The 17638-nt window shown below is 34.8% G+C and overlaps 1 protein-coding gene and 1 non-coding gene across 2 annotated transcripts in view; one reads left to right on the top strand and one right to left on the bottom strand.

Annotated features, from left to right (window-relative positions):
- Positions 1 to 17638, top strand: part of PKP2 (plakophilin 2) — a 136986-nt gene that overhangs the window by 41053 nt on the left and 78295 nt on the right. Inside the window, 2 exon segments of the mRNA XM_020975811.2 lie at positions 2756 to 2868; positions 3218 to 3924. Of these exon segments, the coding sequence (XP_020831470.1) occupies positions 2756 to 2868; positions 3218 to 3924 (820 nt within the window).
- LOC144455254 (U6 spliceosomal RNA) lies at positions 6885 to 6986 on the bottom strand. Its single transcript, XR_013483973.1, has one exon. It is a non-coding gene; the product is annotated as a U6 spliceosomal RNA (small nuclear RNA).

The following is a 17638-nucleotide window of genomic DNA, read 5'->3' on the forward strand; positions in this document are numbered from 1 at the left end:
AATTAATGAGGAATTAAATAAATGGATTGTAAAATATGGAGGGGAGGTCAAAGAATCAATCATAGAAACAGTAGGTAATTTCTTTAAAGATAATGACAAGTATGAGACACCATAAAAAAAAAATTTTGGACACAGTCAAAGCAGTCCTTAGGGGAAAATTAATATCTCTTTAAAACTTTCTTCAACAGGAGGGGGAAAAAAAACCACATCAATGAATTGGGTGTGCAACTAAAAAAAAACCTAGAAAACAAAGAAATTTTAAACCCCCAATTAAACACCAAAATAGAAACCTTGGAAATAATAAGATAGATTAACACGACTGAAAACAAAAAGAAAAAGGAAAAAATTAATAAATCAAACTAGGAGCTGTTTTTCTTTTTGAAACAAAGAAAACATCAAAATAGATAAAACATTTGGGAACTGGATTGAAAAGAAGGAGTAACACCCAATTACCAGTATCAAAAAAAAAGTTCTCAACAAATGAAGAAATAAAATATATTATTAGAAAATATTTTGCCCAACTAGGTGCCAATAAAATAATAAATAAAATGAAAGATTATTTACAAAAATACAAACCATCCATATCATCAGAAGAAGTAGAGAATCTAACCAAGGCAAACTCAAGAAAAAAAATTGCACAAGCCATAAATTAATTTAAAAAGAAAAAAGCTTTGAGCCAGATTGATTCATAAGCAAATTCTATCAAATATTCAAAGAAAAATTAATTCCAGTGTTTGCACATTTGATTACATAAAATTATAAAGCTTTTTAAATAAATAAAACTAACATAGCTAAATTTAAAATCCAAGTGATTGGGAGGAAAGTTTTTTTTTCTGTTAAAACTTCAAGATATATAAGGAACTGATTCAAATTTATAAAAACAAGTCATTTCTCAATTGATAAATCACTGAAAAAATGCTCCAAATAACTAATAGACACATGAAAATTAAATCAACTGTGAGTTGATCACATCTATCAGATTGGCGACAGTGATGAAAAAGGAAAATGACATTTTAGAGAGGTTGTGGGAAAACAGATACACTGATGCCTTGTAGGAGGAGGTCTCACTTGGTCCAGCCATTTTGGATAACAACTAAGCATTATGCCCTCATTGTTGCTAAATGCATTAGGCATCCTTTGTCACTAAAAGCATTGTGCTCCCATTGTCATTAAATGATGCATGCCATTTGAATTAGCAGTAATATTTCTCAGGTCAAAGGGATCAAAGGCAGAGGAAATGTGCAAAAATATTTCTAGCAGCTCTTTTGTAGTAAAACAAAAAAGAAAGAAAGAAAAGAAAAAAACTGGAAATGAGGTATTTATTAGTTGAGGTTCCCCAGATTCCTTTAAGTACTGGCAAAAATACTTCCTTTTACACAAACCCTTTTCCCAATCTCCCTTAATCCTGATGCCTCCTTTCTGTTGATTATTTCCAATTTATGCTATATGTAACTTGGCTTTGCCTAATTATTTTCATGTTGTCATCCTCTATTACACTGGGAGGTCTTCAACAGCAGAAACTGTCTTTTACCTTTCTTTGTATTCTTAGCTGGTAGCATAGTACTTTTCAGATAGTGAATGTTTATTGACTGAATGACTGGAATGGAATATTATTTTCATAGTAAGAAATTATAATAGGGGATGGTTTTAGAGAAACCTAGGAAGAATTGCATGAACTGATGTGAAGTGAGCAAAACCAGGAGTAAAATTTATGTGATTTTTAAAAAAACTTTTAAATATTTAAGAACTCTAGGGGCAGCTAGGTGGTGCAGTGGATAGAACTCCAGCCCTGGAGTCAGAAAGGACCTGAGTTCAAATCTGGCCTCAGACACTTAACACTTATTAGCTGTGTGACCCTGGATAAGTCACTTAACCCCGACTGCCTCACCAAAAAGAAAAAAGCAAAAAAAAAAAGATTTAAGAACTCTAATCAAAATTACTAACCAACCATAACTCTAGAGGACTGATAAAAAAAAAAAAGCATGCTTTTTACCTCCTGAATTAGTTGGCCTCAAGATGCAGAAATAGACATATTTTTGAACATGGCCAATATAGGAAATTTTTTTTTTACTACACATGTTTGTCACAAGATTTTACTTTTTTAAAATTGGAGACATGGGGTAACATGTGAGGAACAGAAATAAATGCATGCTAATTGAAAAAAAATCAAGCAAAATTAAAATAAACCAGTGCATCCTAGTCTTATGGAAGTTGCCTTGCCCTGTTATTATTAGGTGTGTCATAGTGAGATATTTGTTCTGGACTTGAGGTCAGGAAGCACTGGATTTGAGTTCTAACTTCAAAACTTACTAGCAGAGTTAACCTTGATATAGTCACGTGACATCTCTAAACCTCACTTCCTCTTCTATAAAGTGGGGATAATTGTAATACTTACACTAAAGGGTTGTCGGAAGCAAGTGAGATAGTTTACATAAATTGTTTTACAAACTTTAAAGCCTATAAAATAAGTTATTACTATTACAATTGTAACTTACCTTTTCAGTCCAAAACTACTATATCCCATTTTTCTAATTACAGTGAGTTAATTTGTTTTGAGAATTTCATAATCACCCTTGAGATAATTCTAGACATACAGAGCTATTACAAAACTATCATCAGGATTCTCTATTCCAAACCTATTTACATATTACTGTCCTTGATTACATACCCTTAACCTATCCCAGGGGCTCTTATGGAAGTAACAGTTATTAGTCTGGTAATGGTCTGAATTACTTTAATTTGTTTTTGACTATAGGAAGCCTGCCTCGAACCAGAAGTGTTCCAGAGTATGTCTACAATCCGAACTTAGTTGAAAACCACCTCTCTCTAGGGTGTTCCTCTGTTACCAAAACATATGACATTTTAAAGGTGAGGACTTTACAGGACAAAACTCCATATTTAACAGATTATCAGTGTGGGGCTTATGGGCTTTCTTAGATTTCCTCCCCCCCTTTTCTGCTTTCCTGGGTACAACCAGTTCATAGTTGAATTATGGGAAAATTAATTTTGCGTGGGCAGTGGGGAAAACTGAAGATTGCAAATAGTACTTGCGGCCTTGTACAATGAATAGAATCTGTGTTGACAGTCTTTGCCTAGGAAGGTACTCTTCTCCCTTTCAGATGTTTTGGTCTTTCATTTATTTATTGCTTATTTAATAATCCTAAATAAAATCTGATGCATGCTTTAAAAAATTTTTTTTTGTGTCTTTTCTGTTCAGGCAGGCACAACAGATACTTATGAGAATCACTTGGAAAGAGGAAGAACACGATATAATTCACAAAAGTCAATGGAAGAAAGGTCTCAAAGGCAGCCTCTGAAGAGACTAGAGATTTCTCCTGGAAGTAGTCCTGAGAGAGTTAATTATGCACATAGTAACTACTATTATATCCAGAAAAACCAGAAAAACCAGGGAGGACACAATTTGAGGCCTCATGAGAGCAGGAGGTCCACTGTTATGCCACCAAGATATGCTCGTTCAGAAATTGTTGAATTCAACCATCACAGTACCATGAGCAGGCACCGTCATTATGATACTAACCATAGGGAATATCAATATGGATCTGTTAGTGACACAGTTTTTGATAGCTTCCCTGCCAGTCCAGCAGTACTTACATACCCCAGGCCAAGAAACAGCCGAAGTATGGGGAACCTCTTGGAGAAAGAGAACTATCTGACTTCAGGGCTTGCTTCAGGACAAGTCAGACCACTGGTGAATCTACAACAAGGTCGCCAGAATAAGCAATCTGCTCGCTCTACTTGGCATCAGAGTTCTTTCCATAGCACTCATACTCTGAGAGATATTCTTCCCAGTGTCAGTGCAGGAACCAGTGGGAAACAAGCACATATGACAATTGGCCAGGCAGCAACAGCAGGAGGTGGAAATTTACTAACTGAAAGAGCTGCTTTCAGCGATTCCCAGGTTGGGTAAGTCTGCCTCTTGAATCTGTCATTTATGATCAGTACTAGCACATTCTGTTCTTGAACCTATTGACATGTGAGCTGGCACTTCTCAGTCTAGAAAGAAAGCCTTCCAGAGATAAGTGATTAAAATAATGCACATTCAGCCATTTGTCTAACTGGAAAGTTAGTTTATTGTGTTACCTTGGGAAAAAAGCCAAGCTACCCTTTCATGTTCCTGCTTTTCAAGCTACTGGAGCTTGAGCATTTTATGTGACGTTCAGGGAATTTTGTCTAAATTAAATGTTCACTGAAGCAGTATGTATCACTGTAGGATGAAGATCAGATCTGAGAGGAAGATGAGTTGTAAAAATAAATGAAAAGGTGAATTTCATAGTAGAGCATGATATGCATTATTTTATAATTTTTTTGCCATTATTTTTGGAAGAAAAGAAAGAAGCCTGTCTTCTTAATGTAGACAAATTCAGAGTGAATAATAGAGTGAATAATATTGAGAGCTGCTTATATAATAAATTTAAAATCAAGGGATAGTAAATAATTTCTATTTGTTTTTGGTCTATATTTGGTCTATTTATTTTTGAATGACTGATACATAATTGCTCCTAGAATCAGCTGCTAGTGAATCTTCTTTGTTATTCCTTACCAATCATGTTTCTCCTGTTTCTATGGTTCATTTAGATTTGGGAACTAGCTATTTCTGAGTTTAATGAGGTTTTTTTTGTAATTATCAATTAAGATAGCATGCTAATATTTTCTGCAATGAGTTCTATTTTTTATAGACAATGTCATTTAATTTAACATGGGCTTGGCACATAACAGGCACTTAATACATGTGAAATTACATGTTACATGGGAATACTAAGAGTAAAAAACTTTTTAAAAATTTTGACCTTTTAGGAATTATATGGTTGGCTTCAGGTAGGGACAGGAATGACCTATGTACCCAAATAACTATAACACATTTTAGATAATTATTAGGTGCAAAGGAGAAGGGGAAGGAGAACAAATATTTATTTAGTGCCTACTATGTGCCAGGCACTATGTTAAGTGCTTTACAAATAATATCTCATTTGATTTTTACAACAAAATTGAGATGTAGGTGCTATTATTATCCTCATTTTAGAATTTGGGAAACTGAGGCAGACAGATCTAGTGACTTGCCCAGGGTCACACAACTAGTAAGTGTCTGAGGCTGGATTGAACTTATGTCTTCCTGTCTTTAGGCCTAGCATTCTGTCCATGGTATCATATAGCTGCTGCAGAAGTCAGAGTAGCCTGAAACATTCAAGGAGAGAGCAAACATGATCTCTGGGGAAATCAGGGAGGGCATCATAAAGAAAGTATTTCCTTAGCTAGTTCTTGTAAAAGGAGAGTTTTATTAGATGGTCATGGGATGTGAGAAAGGCAGCATACAATAGGATGGTAGTTGTATTCATGTGTGAAAGCACAAGAATGCAGGGTGAGATTGTGGAACAGCAGCTAGTATTTCAGTTTGGCTGGAGCATAAAGTAGACAATAAGTATCATGAAACAGGACCATACAGAGAGACTGGGGCCAGGTTGAAAAGGGCCTTCAGTGTCAGGCTAAATACTATGTATTTATTTCATTGAGGATGCAATGAGGCTTTTGAGGTGGGAAGTGACACGTTGAGTGAAGAGTCAGGGATTGAGGTTTAGAAGCTTTAGTGACTGGAATAATGGCAGTGCTCCCAACAAAAATAGGGATGTTTGGATGAGAGATGGGTTTGAAAAGAAAGACATTTAAGTTCTGTTTTTGGCATGTTTGAAATGCCTATGGGGCATCCCATTCAAAATATCCAGTAGGTGATTGGTAATTTAGGACTGGAGCTCAGCAGAGAGACTAGGGCTAGGTTTATAGATCTAGGAGACATCTGCCTAAAAATGATGTCACAAATGAAAAACTCAAGAGACAGAGTTTTGGGGTAATTAATAATCAATTTATTTATTTTTCCCCCACTTACATGAAAAGACAATTTTTAATATTCTTTTTTTTTTTCTAATTTTGTGTTCCACAAATTTTGTCTTTCCCTCCCTCATCCTCCCTGAGGGGCAGGACCTTCCCTGAGGCAAAAAGCAATTTTATATGAGTTATATATGTTTAATCATGCAGAACATATTACCATATTAGTCATGTTGTCAAAGAAGACACAGACACAAAGAAAAAACCCATACAAATATAGAAAGTGAAAAATAGTATGCTTCAATCAGTTCTTTCTCTGGAGGTGAATAGCATTTTTCGTCATGAGTGTTTTGGAATTGTCTTGGATCATTGAATTGCTAAGAATAGCTAAGTCGTTTATAGTTTTTGATCATTGTATAATATTGCTGTTACTGTGTACAATGTTCTCTTGGTTTTATTCACTTTACTTTGCATCAGTTCCTATAAGTCTTTCTATGTTTTTTGAAGTCTGCCTGCTCATCATTTATTCCATTATAATTGTATACCACAACTTGTTCAGCCACTCCTCAATTGATGGGTAGCCCCTCAATTTCTAATTCTTTGCCACTCCAAAAAGAGCTGGTATAAACATTTTTGTACAAATAGCTCCTTAACCCTTTTTTTTTTAAAAATCTCTTTTGAATATAGACCTAGTAGTGATATTACTGGATCAAAGGGTATGCACAGTTTGATTGCCCTTTGGGCATAGTTCCAAATTCTCCAAAATGGTTAGAAAAATTCACAACTCCACCAACGTTAGTGTCCCAATTTTCCTACATCCCCTCCAACATTTATTATTTTCCTTTTCTATCATATTAGCCAATCTGATAAGTGTAAAGTGGTACCTCAGAGTTGCTTTAACTTGCATTTCTATGATTCATAGTGATTTAGAGCATTTTTATATGATTATAGATATCTTTAATTTTTTCTCCTGAAAACTGCCTATTCATATCCTTTGATATTTATTTATCAATTGGGGAATGACATATTCTTTTTTTCTAACTTTTTTTAATATGCAACGCTTCATGATTTTCATGTCATCCTTGTGCAGGGGCCATGCTAATCTTCTCTGTATCGTTCCAATTTTAGTATATGTGCTGCCAAAGCAAGCATGGGAATGACATATTCTTAAAGTTTGACCCACTTCTCTATATATTGAGAAATAAGGCCTTTATCAGAGACATTTGCTGTAAAAATTGTTTCCCAGCTTTCTGCTTTCCTTCTAATCTTGGTTGCATTGGTTTTGTTTGTACAAAACCTTTTTAATTTATAATATAATCAAAATTGTCCATTTTACATCTCATAATGTTCTCTATCTCTTGCTTGGTCCTAAATTCTTCTCTTCTCTGTATATATGACAAGTAAACTATTCTTTGCTCTCTTATTTTGCTTATGGTTTTACCTTTTATGTTTAAATCATGTACCCATTATGATCTTATCTTGGTGTGAGATACTGATCTATACCTAGTTTCTACCATACTATTTTCCACTTTTCCCAGCAGTTTTTGTCAAAAGTGAGTTCTTGTTCCAAAAGCTGGGGTTTTGGGTTCATCAAACACTAGATTAGTACAGTCATTTACTAATAAGTCTGTGTACTTAATCTATTCCACTCTATTTCTTAACCAGTAAAAGATAGTTTTGATGATTACTGCTTTATTAATACAGTTTGAGACCTGGTACAACTAGGCCACCTTCCTTCATATTTATTTTCATTAATTCCCTTGATATTCTTGACCTTTTGTTTTTCCAGAAGAATTTTGTTATTTTTTCTAGCTCTATAAAATAATTTATTGGTAGTTTGATTGATATGGCACTGAAGAAGTTAAATTATCTAATTTTAATGCCTAATTTAGGCAAATTAATTTAGGAAGAATTGTCATTTTTATTATTGGCTTGACCTGCCCATCAACAATTGATATTTCTCCAGTTGTTTAGGTCTGACTTTGTATCAAAAGTGTTTTGTAATTGTGTTCACATAGTTCCTGGGTTTGTCTTGGCGGTAGACTCCCAACTCCCAAGTATTTTATGTTGTCTGCAGTTATTTTAAATGGAATTTCTCTTTTTATCTCTTGCTGCTGGACTTTGTTGGTCATGTAAAGAAATGCTGATGATCTATATGGATTTATTTTATATCCTGCAACTTTGCTTAAAGTTGCTAATTATTTCAATGTATAATTATTTCTATTATTATTTTTAGTTGATTCTCTAGGATTCTTTAAGTATACTATCATATCATCTGCAAGGAGTGATAGTTTTATTTCTTCACTGGCTACTCTAATTCTTTTGATTTCTTTTTCTGCTCTTATTGCTATAGCTAGCATTTCTAGTACAGTATTAAATAATAGTGATGATAATGGACATCCTTGCTTCACCTCTGATTGTATTGAGAAGTCTTCTAACTTGTCCCCATTCCAGATAATGCTTGCTGATGACTTTAGATACTGCTTATCATTTTAAGAAATGCTCCCTTTATTCCTGTGCTCTCTATTTTTAATAGGAATAGGTGCTGAATTTTGTCAAAAGTGTTTTCTGTATCTATTGAGATACTATATGATTTCAGTTGGGTTTTTTTATTAATATGGTCAATTATGCTGATAGTTTTCCTATTATTGAGCCAGCCCTGCATTCCTGGTATAAATCCCACCTGGTCATAGTATATAAGCCTTGTGATAATTGCTGTAATCTCCTCACTGGTATTTTATTTAACAATTTTGCATCAATATTCATTAGGGAAATTGAATAGTTTTCTTTCTCTGTTTCAGATCTTCCTGATTTAGGTATCAGCACCATATTTGTGTCATGAAAGAAATTTGGTAGGATTCCTTCTTTGCCTGTTTTCCCAAATACTTTATATAGTGTTGGAATTAATTGTTCTTTATATATCTGTTAGAATTCACTTTTAAATCCATCTAGCCCTGGGGATTTCCTTCTTAGAGAGTTCCCTTCTAAGTTAGAGTTATTTAAGCATCCTATTTCTCTTCTGTTAACTTGGGCAATTTGTGTTTTTGTAAATATTCATTCATTTCACTGAGATTATCAGATTTATTGACATACAGTTTGGCAAAATATATTCTAATTATTGCTTTAATTTCTTCTTCACTGGTGGTGAATTCATCCTTTCAATTTTTTATACTGGTAATTTAATTTTCTTTTTTCTTTTTTTAAATCATATTAACCAATTGTTTATGTTTTATTGATTTTTTTCATACAACCAGCTTCTAGGTTTATTAGTTCAAAAATTTTCTTACTTTCACTTACTTTTCACATCTCTCCTTTGATTTTCAGAATATCCAATTTGGTATTTAATTGGGGATTTTTAATTTGTTCTTCTAGTTTTTTTTCCACTGCTTGTCCAATTCATTGATCTGCTCTTTCTATATTTTATTAATGTAAGAGTTTAGAGATGTAAATCTTCCCCTAAGGACTGCTTTGGCTGCATCCTATAAATTTTGGTATACTGTTTTATTGTTGTTATTCTCCTTAATGAAATTATTGATTGTTTCTATGATTTGGTTTTTGACCCACTCATCCTAAAGGATTAGATTAGTTTCCAATTAATTTTTAGCCTATCTTTAAATGGGCCTTCATTAAATGCAATTTTTATTGCTCCATGATCTAAAAAGGATGCATTTAATATTTCTGTCTGCATTTGATTCTGAGGTTTTTATGCAATAGTATATGGACAATTTTGTGTAGGTACTACATACTGTTGAGAAAAGGTATATTCTTTTCTATTCCCATTCAATTTTCTCCAGAAGTCTATCATTTCTAACTTTTCAAAAATTCTATTCACCTACTTAATTTCTTTGTTCTTTGTTGTGTGGTTAGATGTATCTAGTTCTGAGAGGAGAAAGTTATGGTCCCCCACTAGTACAGTTTTACACTGTCTATTTTCTCTGTAACTCATTTAATTTTTCCTTTAAGAATGTGAATGCTATATGATTTGGTGCATATATGTTTAGTACTGATATTACTTCATTGTCTATGGTACCTTTCAGCAAGATGTAGTTTCCTTCCTTATCTCTTATCTATTGGATCTGGGTCTGCTTTTCTTTCATCTGAGATCAATCTCACTGTTTTGATTACTAATTGTGTATTTCCCTCCATCCTATTTTTCCCCTTTTATGCTTTTCTCTCTCTTTCCTTTCGCTTTATCCCTCCTCACCAGTGTTTTGCTTCTGACCACTGCCTCCCTCAATCTACCCTTCCTTCATCAACTTCCTTCCTTCTTGTCCCCCTCCCCACCTACTTCCCAGTAGGGTAATATAGATTTCTACTCCCAACTAAGTGTGTATGTTATTCCCTCTTTCAGTCAAATCTGATGAGAGCAAGGTTCAAGCAATGCTCACTCTCTCTCCCCTCTTTCCTTCTACCATAGTAGGTCTTTCACGCCTCTTCATGTGATATAATTTACCCCATTCTGATTCTCACTCCCATCTTCTCCCAGTGCAATTCTCTTTCTTATCCTGTAATTTTTTTTATATTGTCCCATCAAAGTTAACTTATACCCACACCCTCTGTCTAGGTATGCTCCTTTTAACTGCCAAAATAATGATATAGTTCTTAAGAGTTACAAGTTTCATCTTCCCATGTAAGGATGCAAACAGTTTAACCTTATTGAATAACTTATGTTTTCTCTTTCCTGTTTACCTTTTATGTTTCTTTTGAGTCTTGTATTTAAAAATCAAATTGTCTGTTTAGCTCTGGTCTTTTCATTAAGAATGTTTGAAATTCCTTTATTTCATTAAATGTCAATTTTTCCCCTTGAAGGATTATGCTCAGTTTTGGTGGGTAGGTAATTCTTTGTTGTAATGCAAACTCCTTTGCCTTCTGGAATATCAAGTTCCAAGACCTCTGATCCTTTAATATAGAAGCTGGTAGATCATGTAGAATCCTATAAGTTAAATAGTTTCTCTGGCTGCTTGCAGTATTTTCTCTTTGACCTGATAATTTTGGAATTTGGTTATAATATTCCTGTGAATTTTCATTTTGTGATCTCTTTCAGTAGTAATTGGTCAGTTCCTTCAATGTATCTTTTACTTTCTAGTTATAGGATATCAGGGCAGTTTTCCTTGATAATTTCTTGAAAGATGCTGTCCAGGCTCTTTTTTTTATCATGACTTTCAGGTAGTCCAATAATTCTTAAATTGTCTTTCCTGAATCTATTTTCCAGGTCAGTTGTTTTCCCAGTGAGGTATTTTAAATTTTCTTCTATTTTTTCATTGTTTTGATTTTGTTTGATTATTTTTTATTAATTAATTAACTTTTAGTTTGCAACATTCACTTCCACAAGATTTTGAGTACCAAGTTTTCTCTTCATTTCTCTCCCCTCCCACTACCCCAAGCCAGTGTGCATTCTGAATACCCTTTCCCCTAATCTGCCCTCCCTTCTATCATTCTCTTCTCTTATTCCTTTCCTCTTCTATTTTCCTGTAGGACAGGATAGATTTCTATACCTTTTGCCTATATATCTTATTTCCCCATTGCATGAAAAAAACAATTTTTAACATTCATTTTTAAAAGCTTGAGTTCCAAATTCTCTCCCTTTCTCCCTGCTCATCCACCATCATTGACATGGGAAGCAATTCAACATATGTTATACATGTGTAGTCATGTAAAACACTTCCATAATAGTCATGTTGTGAAAGACTGTATTTTCCTCCATCCTGTCCCACCCCCATTTATTCTGTTTTCTCCTTTGACCCTGTCCCTCCTCAAAAGTGTTTGCTTCTGGGGCAGCTAGGTGGCACACTGGATAGAGCACTGGCCCTGAAGTCAGGAGGACCTGAGTTCAAATCTGGTCTCAGAACAAACATTTGACACTTACTAGCTGTGTGACCCTGGGCAAGTCACTTAACCCCAATTGCCTGAACAAAAAAAAGAAAAGAAATGTTTCCCAAAAAAAGTTTGCTTCTGATTACTCCCTCCCCCAATCCTCCCTCCCTTCTATCATTCCCACCATCTCTTATCCACTTCCTTCTATTTTCCTGTAGGGTAAGATAGATTTCCATACCCAAATCAGAGTAAGATTCACTCATTCCCTTTCACCTGCCTCCCTCTTCCGCTCCTCTGTAAAAGCCTTTTCTTATCTGTTTTATGTGAGATAATTTGCCCCATTCTACCTGTCCCTTTCTCCTTCTCCCAGTACATTCTTCTCTCACCTCTTAATTTTACTTTTTAGATATCATCACTTCATTTCAACTCAGTCTATCCACTGCACCACCTAGCTGCCCCTTCCATTCTAATTTTTAAGGAAGTATTTTCTTCAGTGAGCTTTTGGACTTCCTTTTCCATTTGGCCAATTCTGCTTTTGAAGGCATTCTTCTCCTTACTGGCTTTTTGGACCTCTTTTGCCATTTGGGTTAGGCTATTTTTTTCAGGTGTTATTTTCCTCAGTATTTTTTGGGTCTCCTTTAGCAAGCTGTTGACTTATTTTTCATGCTTTTCTTGCATCAGTCTCATTTCTCTTCCCAATTTTTCCTCTACTTCTCTTACTTGCTTCTCAAAATCCTTTTTGAGCTCTACCATGGCCTAGGATTGATTCATATTTTTCTTGGTGGGTTAGGATGTAGGAGCTTTGACTTTGTTGTCTTATTCTGGTTGTATGTTTTGATCTTCTTTGTCACCAAAGTAAGATTCTATAATGTGAGTTTTTTTCACCGTTTGTTCCTGTTCCCAGTCAATTACTAGACTTTTTAACTCTTTGTTAAGGTAGGGCTCTGCTTCCAATGTGGAAGATGCACTGTTCCAAGCTTCAGGGGATTTGTGCGCTGTTTTCAGAGATACTCCTAGGGTCCTGTAAATTTTCAGTTCTTCTAAGATGGTATTATCAAAGGAGAGGTATTTACTCCTGTTCTGGCCTATGTTCTGGTCTATGAGTGACCACAAGCACTCTTTTTTGCCTTGAAACTGTGAGGAGGAATGTCTCTTCATGCCACTATGAGTTCTGCCACACTAGCACTCCTCCTCGCCCCAGGACCGCCACTCAGGACTGCAACACAGATCCAAGCATAGGCAAAGCAGGAGAATCCTGACTCAGCACCAGTAACGAGATCCCTGCAATCTCCCTCTGATTACCTGCTCAGTCCCCACAACTTCTGTGGGCCAAGAGCTCAGGAAGCAACAGCTGCAGCTTTGGCCGCTGCCCTGGGGCTGTGGTGGGCTGGACCATGCTCCTCTCTCACCCAGGTCTGACAGACCTTTCCTAATGACCTTCTAAGTTGTCTTTGGTGTTTGTGTGTTGAGAAGTCTAGAAACCACCACAGCTTCCTGTGATTCAGTCTCCTGAGGCCTGCTCCAGGAGCTGCTTCAGGTTTGCTCTGGCCCCATCTTTGCCTGTGTGGCCCACACTAAATTGTGCTCTTCTCCCAGCCCGATGCAACAGATCTTTCTTATCAACTATCCAGGTTGTCTTGGGCTGGAAATTTGTTTCATTCTGTCTTTTTGTCATTTCTGCTGCTCTAGAATTTGTTTAGAGTCATTTTTTACAGGTATTTGGAGGAATTTGGGGGAGAGCTCAAGCAAGTTACTGCTTTTATTCCACCATCTTGGCTCCACACTCCCCCATTTGATTGATTCTTGATGTGTCGTGGAGTCATTAGCTTCTACTTTTCTGATTCTGTTTTTTAAGGAATTGTTTTCTTCAGTGGCTTTTTGTGCATCTTTTTCCATTTTTTGTGCTTTTTTACCAAGCTATTGACTCTTTTCATGATTGTCTGCATAACTCTCATTTCTTTTTCCCAATTTTTCTTCTATCTCTCTTATTTGATTTTTAAAATCCTCTTAGAGCTCTTTCAGGAGTTCTTTTTAAGCCTGAAACCAATGCATATTCCTCTTTGAGGCTTCATGTATAGGCATTTTTTCATTTTCAGTTGTCACTAACCACTAGGTAACAAAGTGACATCCTGTAGATTTAGGGCATACAGATCACTGAATCATAGATTTAGATTCAGAACTAGAAGAAATGTTTGAAATTACTCAATCCAAATTATATTAGAGATAAGGAATTTGAGGCCCAGAGAGATATTCAGGGGAGATAAATTATAGATTTAGAATTGGAAAGTACTGTAGAGATCACATTATCCTGCCAAGAGGTGTTGAGGGCTTCAACTTGTGTAGTAGCCATAAGAGTAGAGATAAAAAGATAGATATGAAAGATTTTGTGAAGGCAAAAGGATAACACATGAATGGGGAGCCTGAGGAAGCCATACTAATCTTACGGGACCAGAATGGAATAACCTGACACAAGGGTTATACATATATACATGCATACACACGCACACACATATATACATATATATATATATATATATATATATATATATATATATATTTATATATGCAAGGATACAGTTGTCAAACACAGTCAAAGATACCAGCTAATAGCCCTGGTGAGCTTCTGCTGGTTTCCCTTTTTCTCTGTGGAAATGCATTCTTGTCATTAGCTTTTGCAGCCCACACATGGTAAAGACTCTGCCAAACCTAAAAAAGTACCAAAGTCCTCCCTCATGAGCTTTATATGTCTTTGAGACTGCCATGTGCTATGCCATTATTGCAAAACCCTTTATTGTACTTGCATCAAAGAAAACAGAGATTTAGAATTTGAGAGTTGGAAGAGAACTTGGAAAGTACCTTGTCCAAATCTCCACTCTAACATATGTGACATGTGGTCATTCGCCCTCTCTTTGAAGACTTCCAAAGAAGGGGAACTTATCACTTCTAGAAGCAACCTAATTCACTTGAAGGTTGTAATTGTCAGGAAAAACTTTCCTGATGTCAAACCTAAATTTGCTTCCTTCAAATTTCTGCCCATTGCTTGTGTTTTGTCCTTTGGGACAAACAGAACAAATCTGCTAACATTCTAGTAAGGGAAGAAGAAACAAGTGTCTCTTCAGAACCTTATTGACTTCAAAGCGTATAGAGGAAGTAAAATAAGAAAAACATAAATCTTGGGTGGATTTGTTCTATTACATATGGGTTTGAAAAGGGAAAATAAAAGAGTAAAAAGAGAAATACACTACTGTAAAAAGGAGGAAGAAGGGATAAATTTTACTATTTCTCACAGTTAGAGTGATTAGAGTGCTTTTGAAGATGAGGATTCAAACACGGAGGAAGGAGTTGGAGAAGTGGGCATCAGATGAACATCACTTATCTAGAATGGATCTTAAATGGATAAAGGATTAAACACCCACACCCAGAAGAATATGGTGTGGAAATACATCAGAAACAACAGGAAAATAAGTAGGGAAAAGGAGAGAGATGGTTAAAGGGCAAGATAATTCTGAAGAAGTGAGCACCTTAAATTCCCTCTTTGATGACTGAAAAATGGGTGAACAAATTGTGGTTTATGATTATATCTTAATTGCTCCATTAGAAATGAAAGAGATACAGAGAGAGAGAAATAGGAAAATAGGATGAAGGGAAATACAAAGTTAGTAATCATGACTGTGAATGTGAATGGACAAACCCATAAAATGGAAGCAGATAGTGAATGGATTAAAAACCAGAATCTAACAATATGTTGTTTACAAAAAAACGCTTGAAATAGTGAGACACAGATAAAGTAAAAACAGTGTGCTAGAACAGAATCTATTATGCTTCAGCTGAGGTTGAAAGATAAAAAAGCAAGTGTAGCAGTCACAATCTCAAACAAAGCAAAAACAAAAATAGACCTAATAAAAGAGACAAGCAGGGAAACTACATTTTGTTAGAAGTACCATAGATAATTGAACCAATATAAATACAGATCATACATGCACCAAATGGCATACCATCCAGATTCTTAAAGGAAAAGTTAAATGAGTTACAGGAGTAAATAGGTTGCAAAACTATAATATTAAGGGACCTCAATTTTCCTGTCTCAGAACTAGATAACCATAAAATAAATAAGAAAGAAGTTAAGGAGATGGATAGATTTTTTTTTAAAGTTAGATATGATAGGCCTCTGGAAAAAAAATTGAATAGTAATAGAAAGGAAGTATAACTTTTTCTCAGCTGTACATGACACTTTCACAAAAACTATGTCTCTCTAAGAAATAGGGGTGGGGAACCTGTGGCCTCGAGGCCACACTTGAGGACCTAGAAGGCCACATGTAGCCTCAAGGCCCCAGGTTTCCCACCCCTGTTAGGGCATAAAAACCTCAGAATCATATGCAGATAAGTAGAAAAATTAAATGCATCCTTTTCAGACCATAATGTAATAAAAATTATGTTCAACAAAGGATCATGAAAAAAAGATTAAAAATTAATTGGAAACTAAATAATCTAATCCTATAGAAGGAATAGATCAAAGAACAAATCATTTTAAAAAATCAGTAATTTTGTTAAAGAGAATGATAATAATGAGACAACATACCAACATTTATGAGACGCAGCGAAAGCAATACTGGGGGGGGGAATTTATATTTCTAAACTTTTTCATCAATAAAATAGAAAAAGATCAATGAATTGGGCAAGCAATTAAAAAAACTAGAGGAAAAAGTTTAAAATTCCCAATTAAATACTAAATTGGATATCCAAAAATCAAAGGAGAAATTAATAAAATTAAAAGTAGGGAAATTGTTGAACTAAAACTCGGAACTGCTTTTATTTAAAAAAAAAAATACAAATTACCAGTATCAAAAATGAAAAGTGTGAATTCACCGTCAATGAAGATGAAATTAAAGCAGTTATTAAGAGCTCTTTTGCTCAGTTGTACTCCAAAAAATCTAATGATTTGAGTGAAATGGTTGAATATTACAAAAAGATAAACTGCCCAGATTAGCAGAAGATGAAATAGAATATTTAAATAATCCTACCTTAGAAAAAGAAGTTGAACAAGCCATCAATGATCTCCATAAGAAAAAATCCCCAGGATTCACAAGTGAATTCTACTAAACACTTAAAGAACTATTAATTCCAATAATATATAAACTATTTGGGAAACTAGGTAAAGAATCAGTAAGAAAATTATTTTTGCAACACAAACATAGTGCTGATATTTAAACCAGGAAGGGCAAAAACATTGAAAGAAAACTATAGACCAGTTTACCTAATGGATATTTATGCAAAAATTTTAAAGGAAACACTAGCAAAGAGATTCCAGCAATATATCACAAAGATCATACATTTTAACCAGATGGGATTTATAGCAGGAATTCAGGGATGATTCAATATTGGGGAAATTATAAGCATAATTGATCATGTAAATAACAAAAACAACACAAATCATATGATTATCTCAATAGGTGGATAAAATATATTTTGACAAAATACAACACTCATTCCTATTAAAAACACTAAAAAGCATGGGAATAAGTGAAGCTTTCCTTAAAATGATAAGTAATATCTATCTAAAACCATCAGCAAGCGTTATCTATAATGAGAATAGGCTAGAAGCCTTCCCAATATGATCAGAGGTGAAGTAAGGATGCGATTATTGCCACTATTATTCAATATTGTACTTAAGATGCTATTTATAGCAAAAATAGAAAAAGAAATCAAAGGAATTAGAATAGGCAATGAGGAAACTTAGAATCCTAGAGAATCAACTAAAACAGTAGTTGAAATAATTAACTTTAGCGAAGTTGCAGGATATAAAATAGTACACATAAATCAGAATTTCTAGTATTACCAACAAAGTCAAGCAAAAAAAGAAATTCCGTTTAAAGTAACTGCAGACAATATAAAATACTCGAGAGAACACCTGCCAAGACACATGTTGTGTCAGTGAACATCTCTTTCAAGAAGGGGAAGAAGACTGGATGGTAAAAATGAACTGATT

The sequence above is a fragment of the Phascolarctos cinereus genome, unplaced genomic scaffold (assembly GCF_003287225.1).
Source record: "Phascolarctos cinereus isolate Bilbo 61053 unplaced genomic scaffold, phaCin_HiC Scaffold_1;HRSCAF=81, whole genome shotgun sequence".
Lineage (NCBI taxonomy): Eukaryota > Metazoa > Chordata > Mammalia > Diprotodontia > Phascolarctidae > Phascolarctos > Phascolarctos cinereus.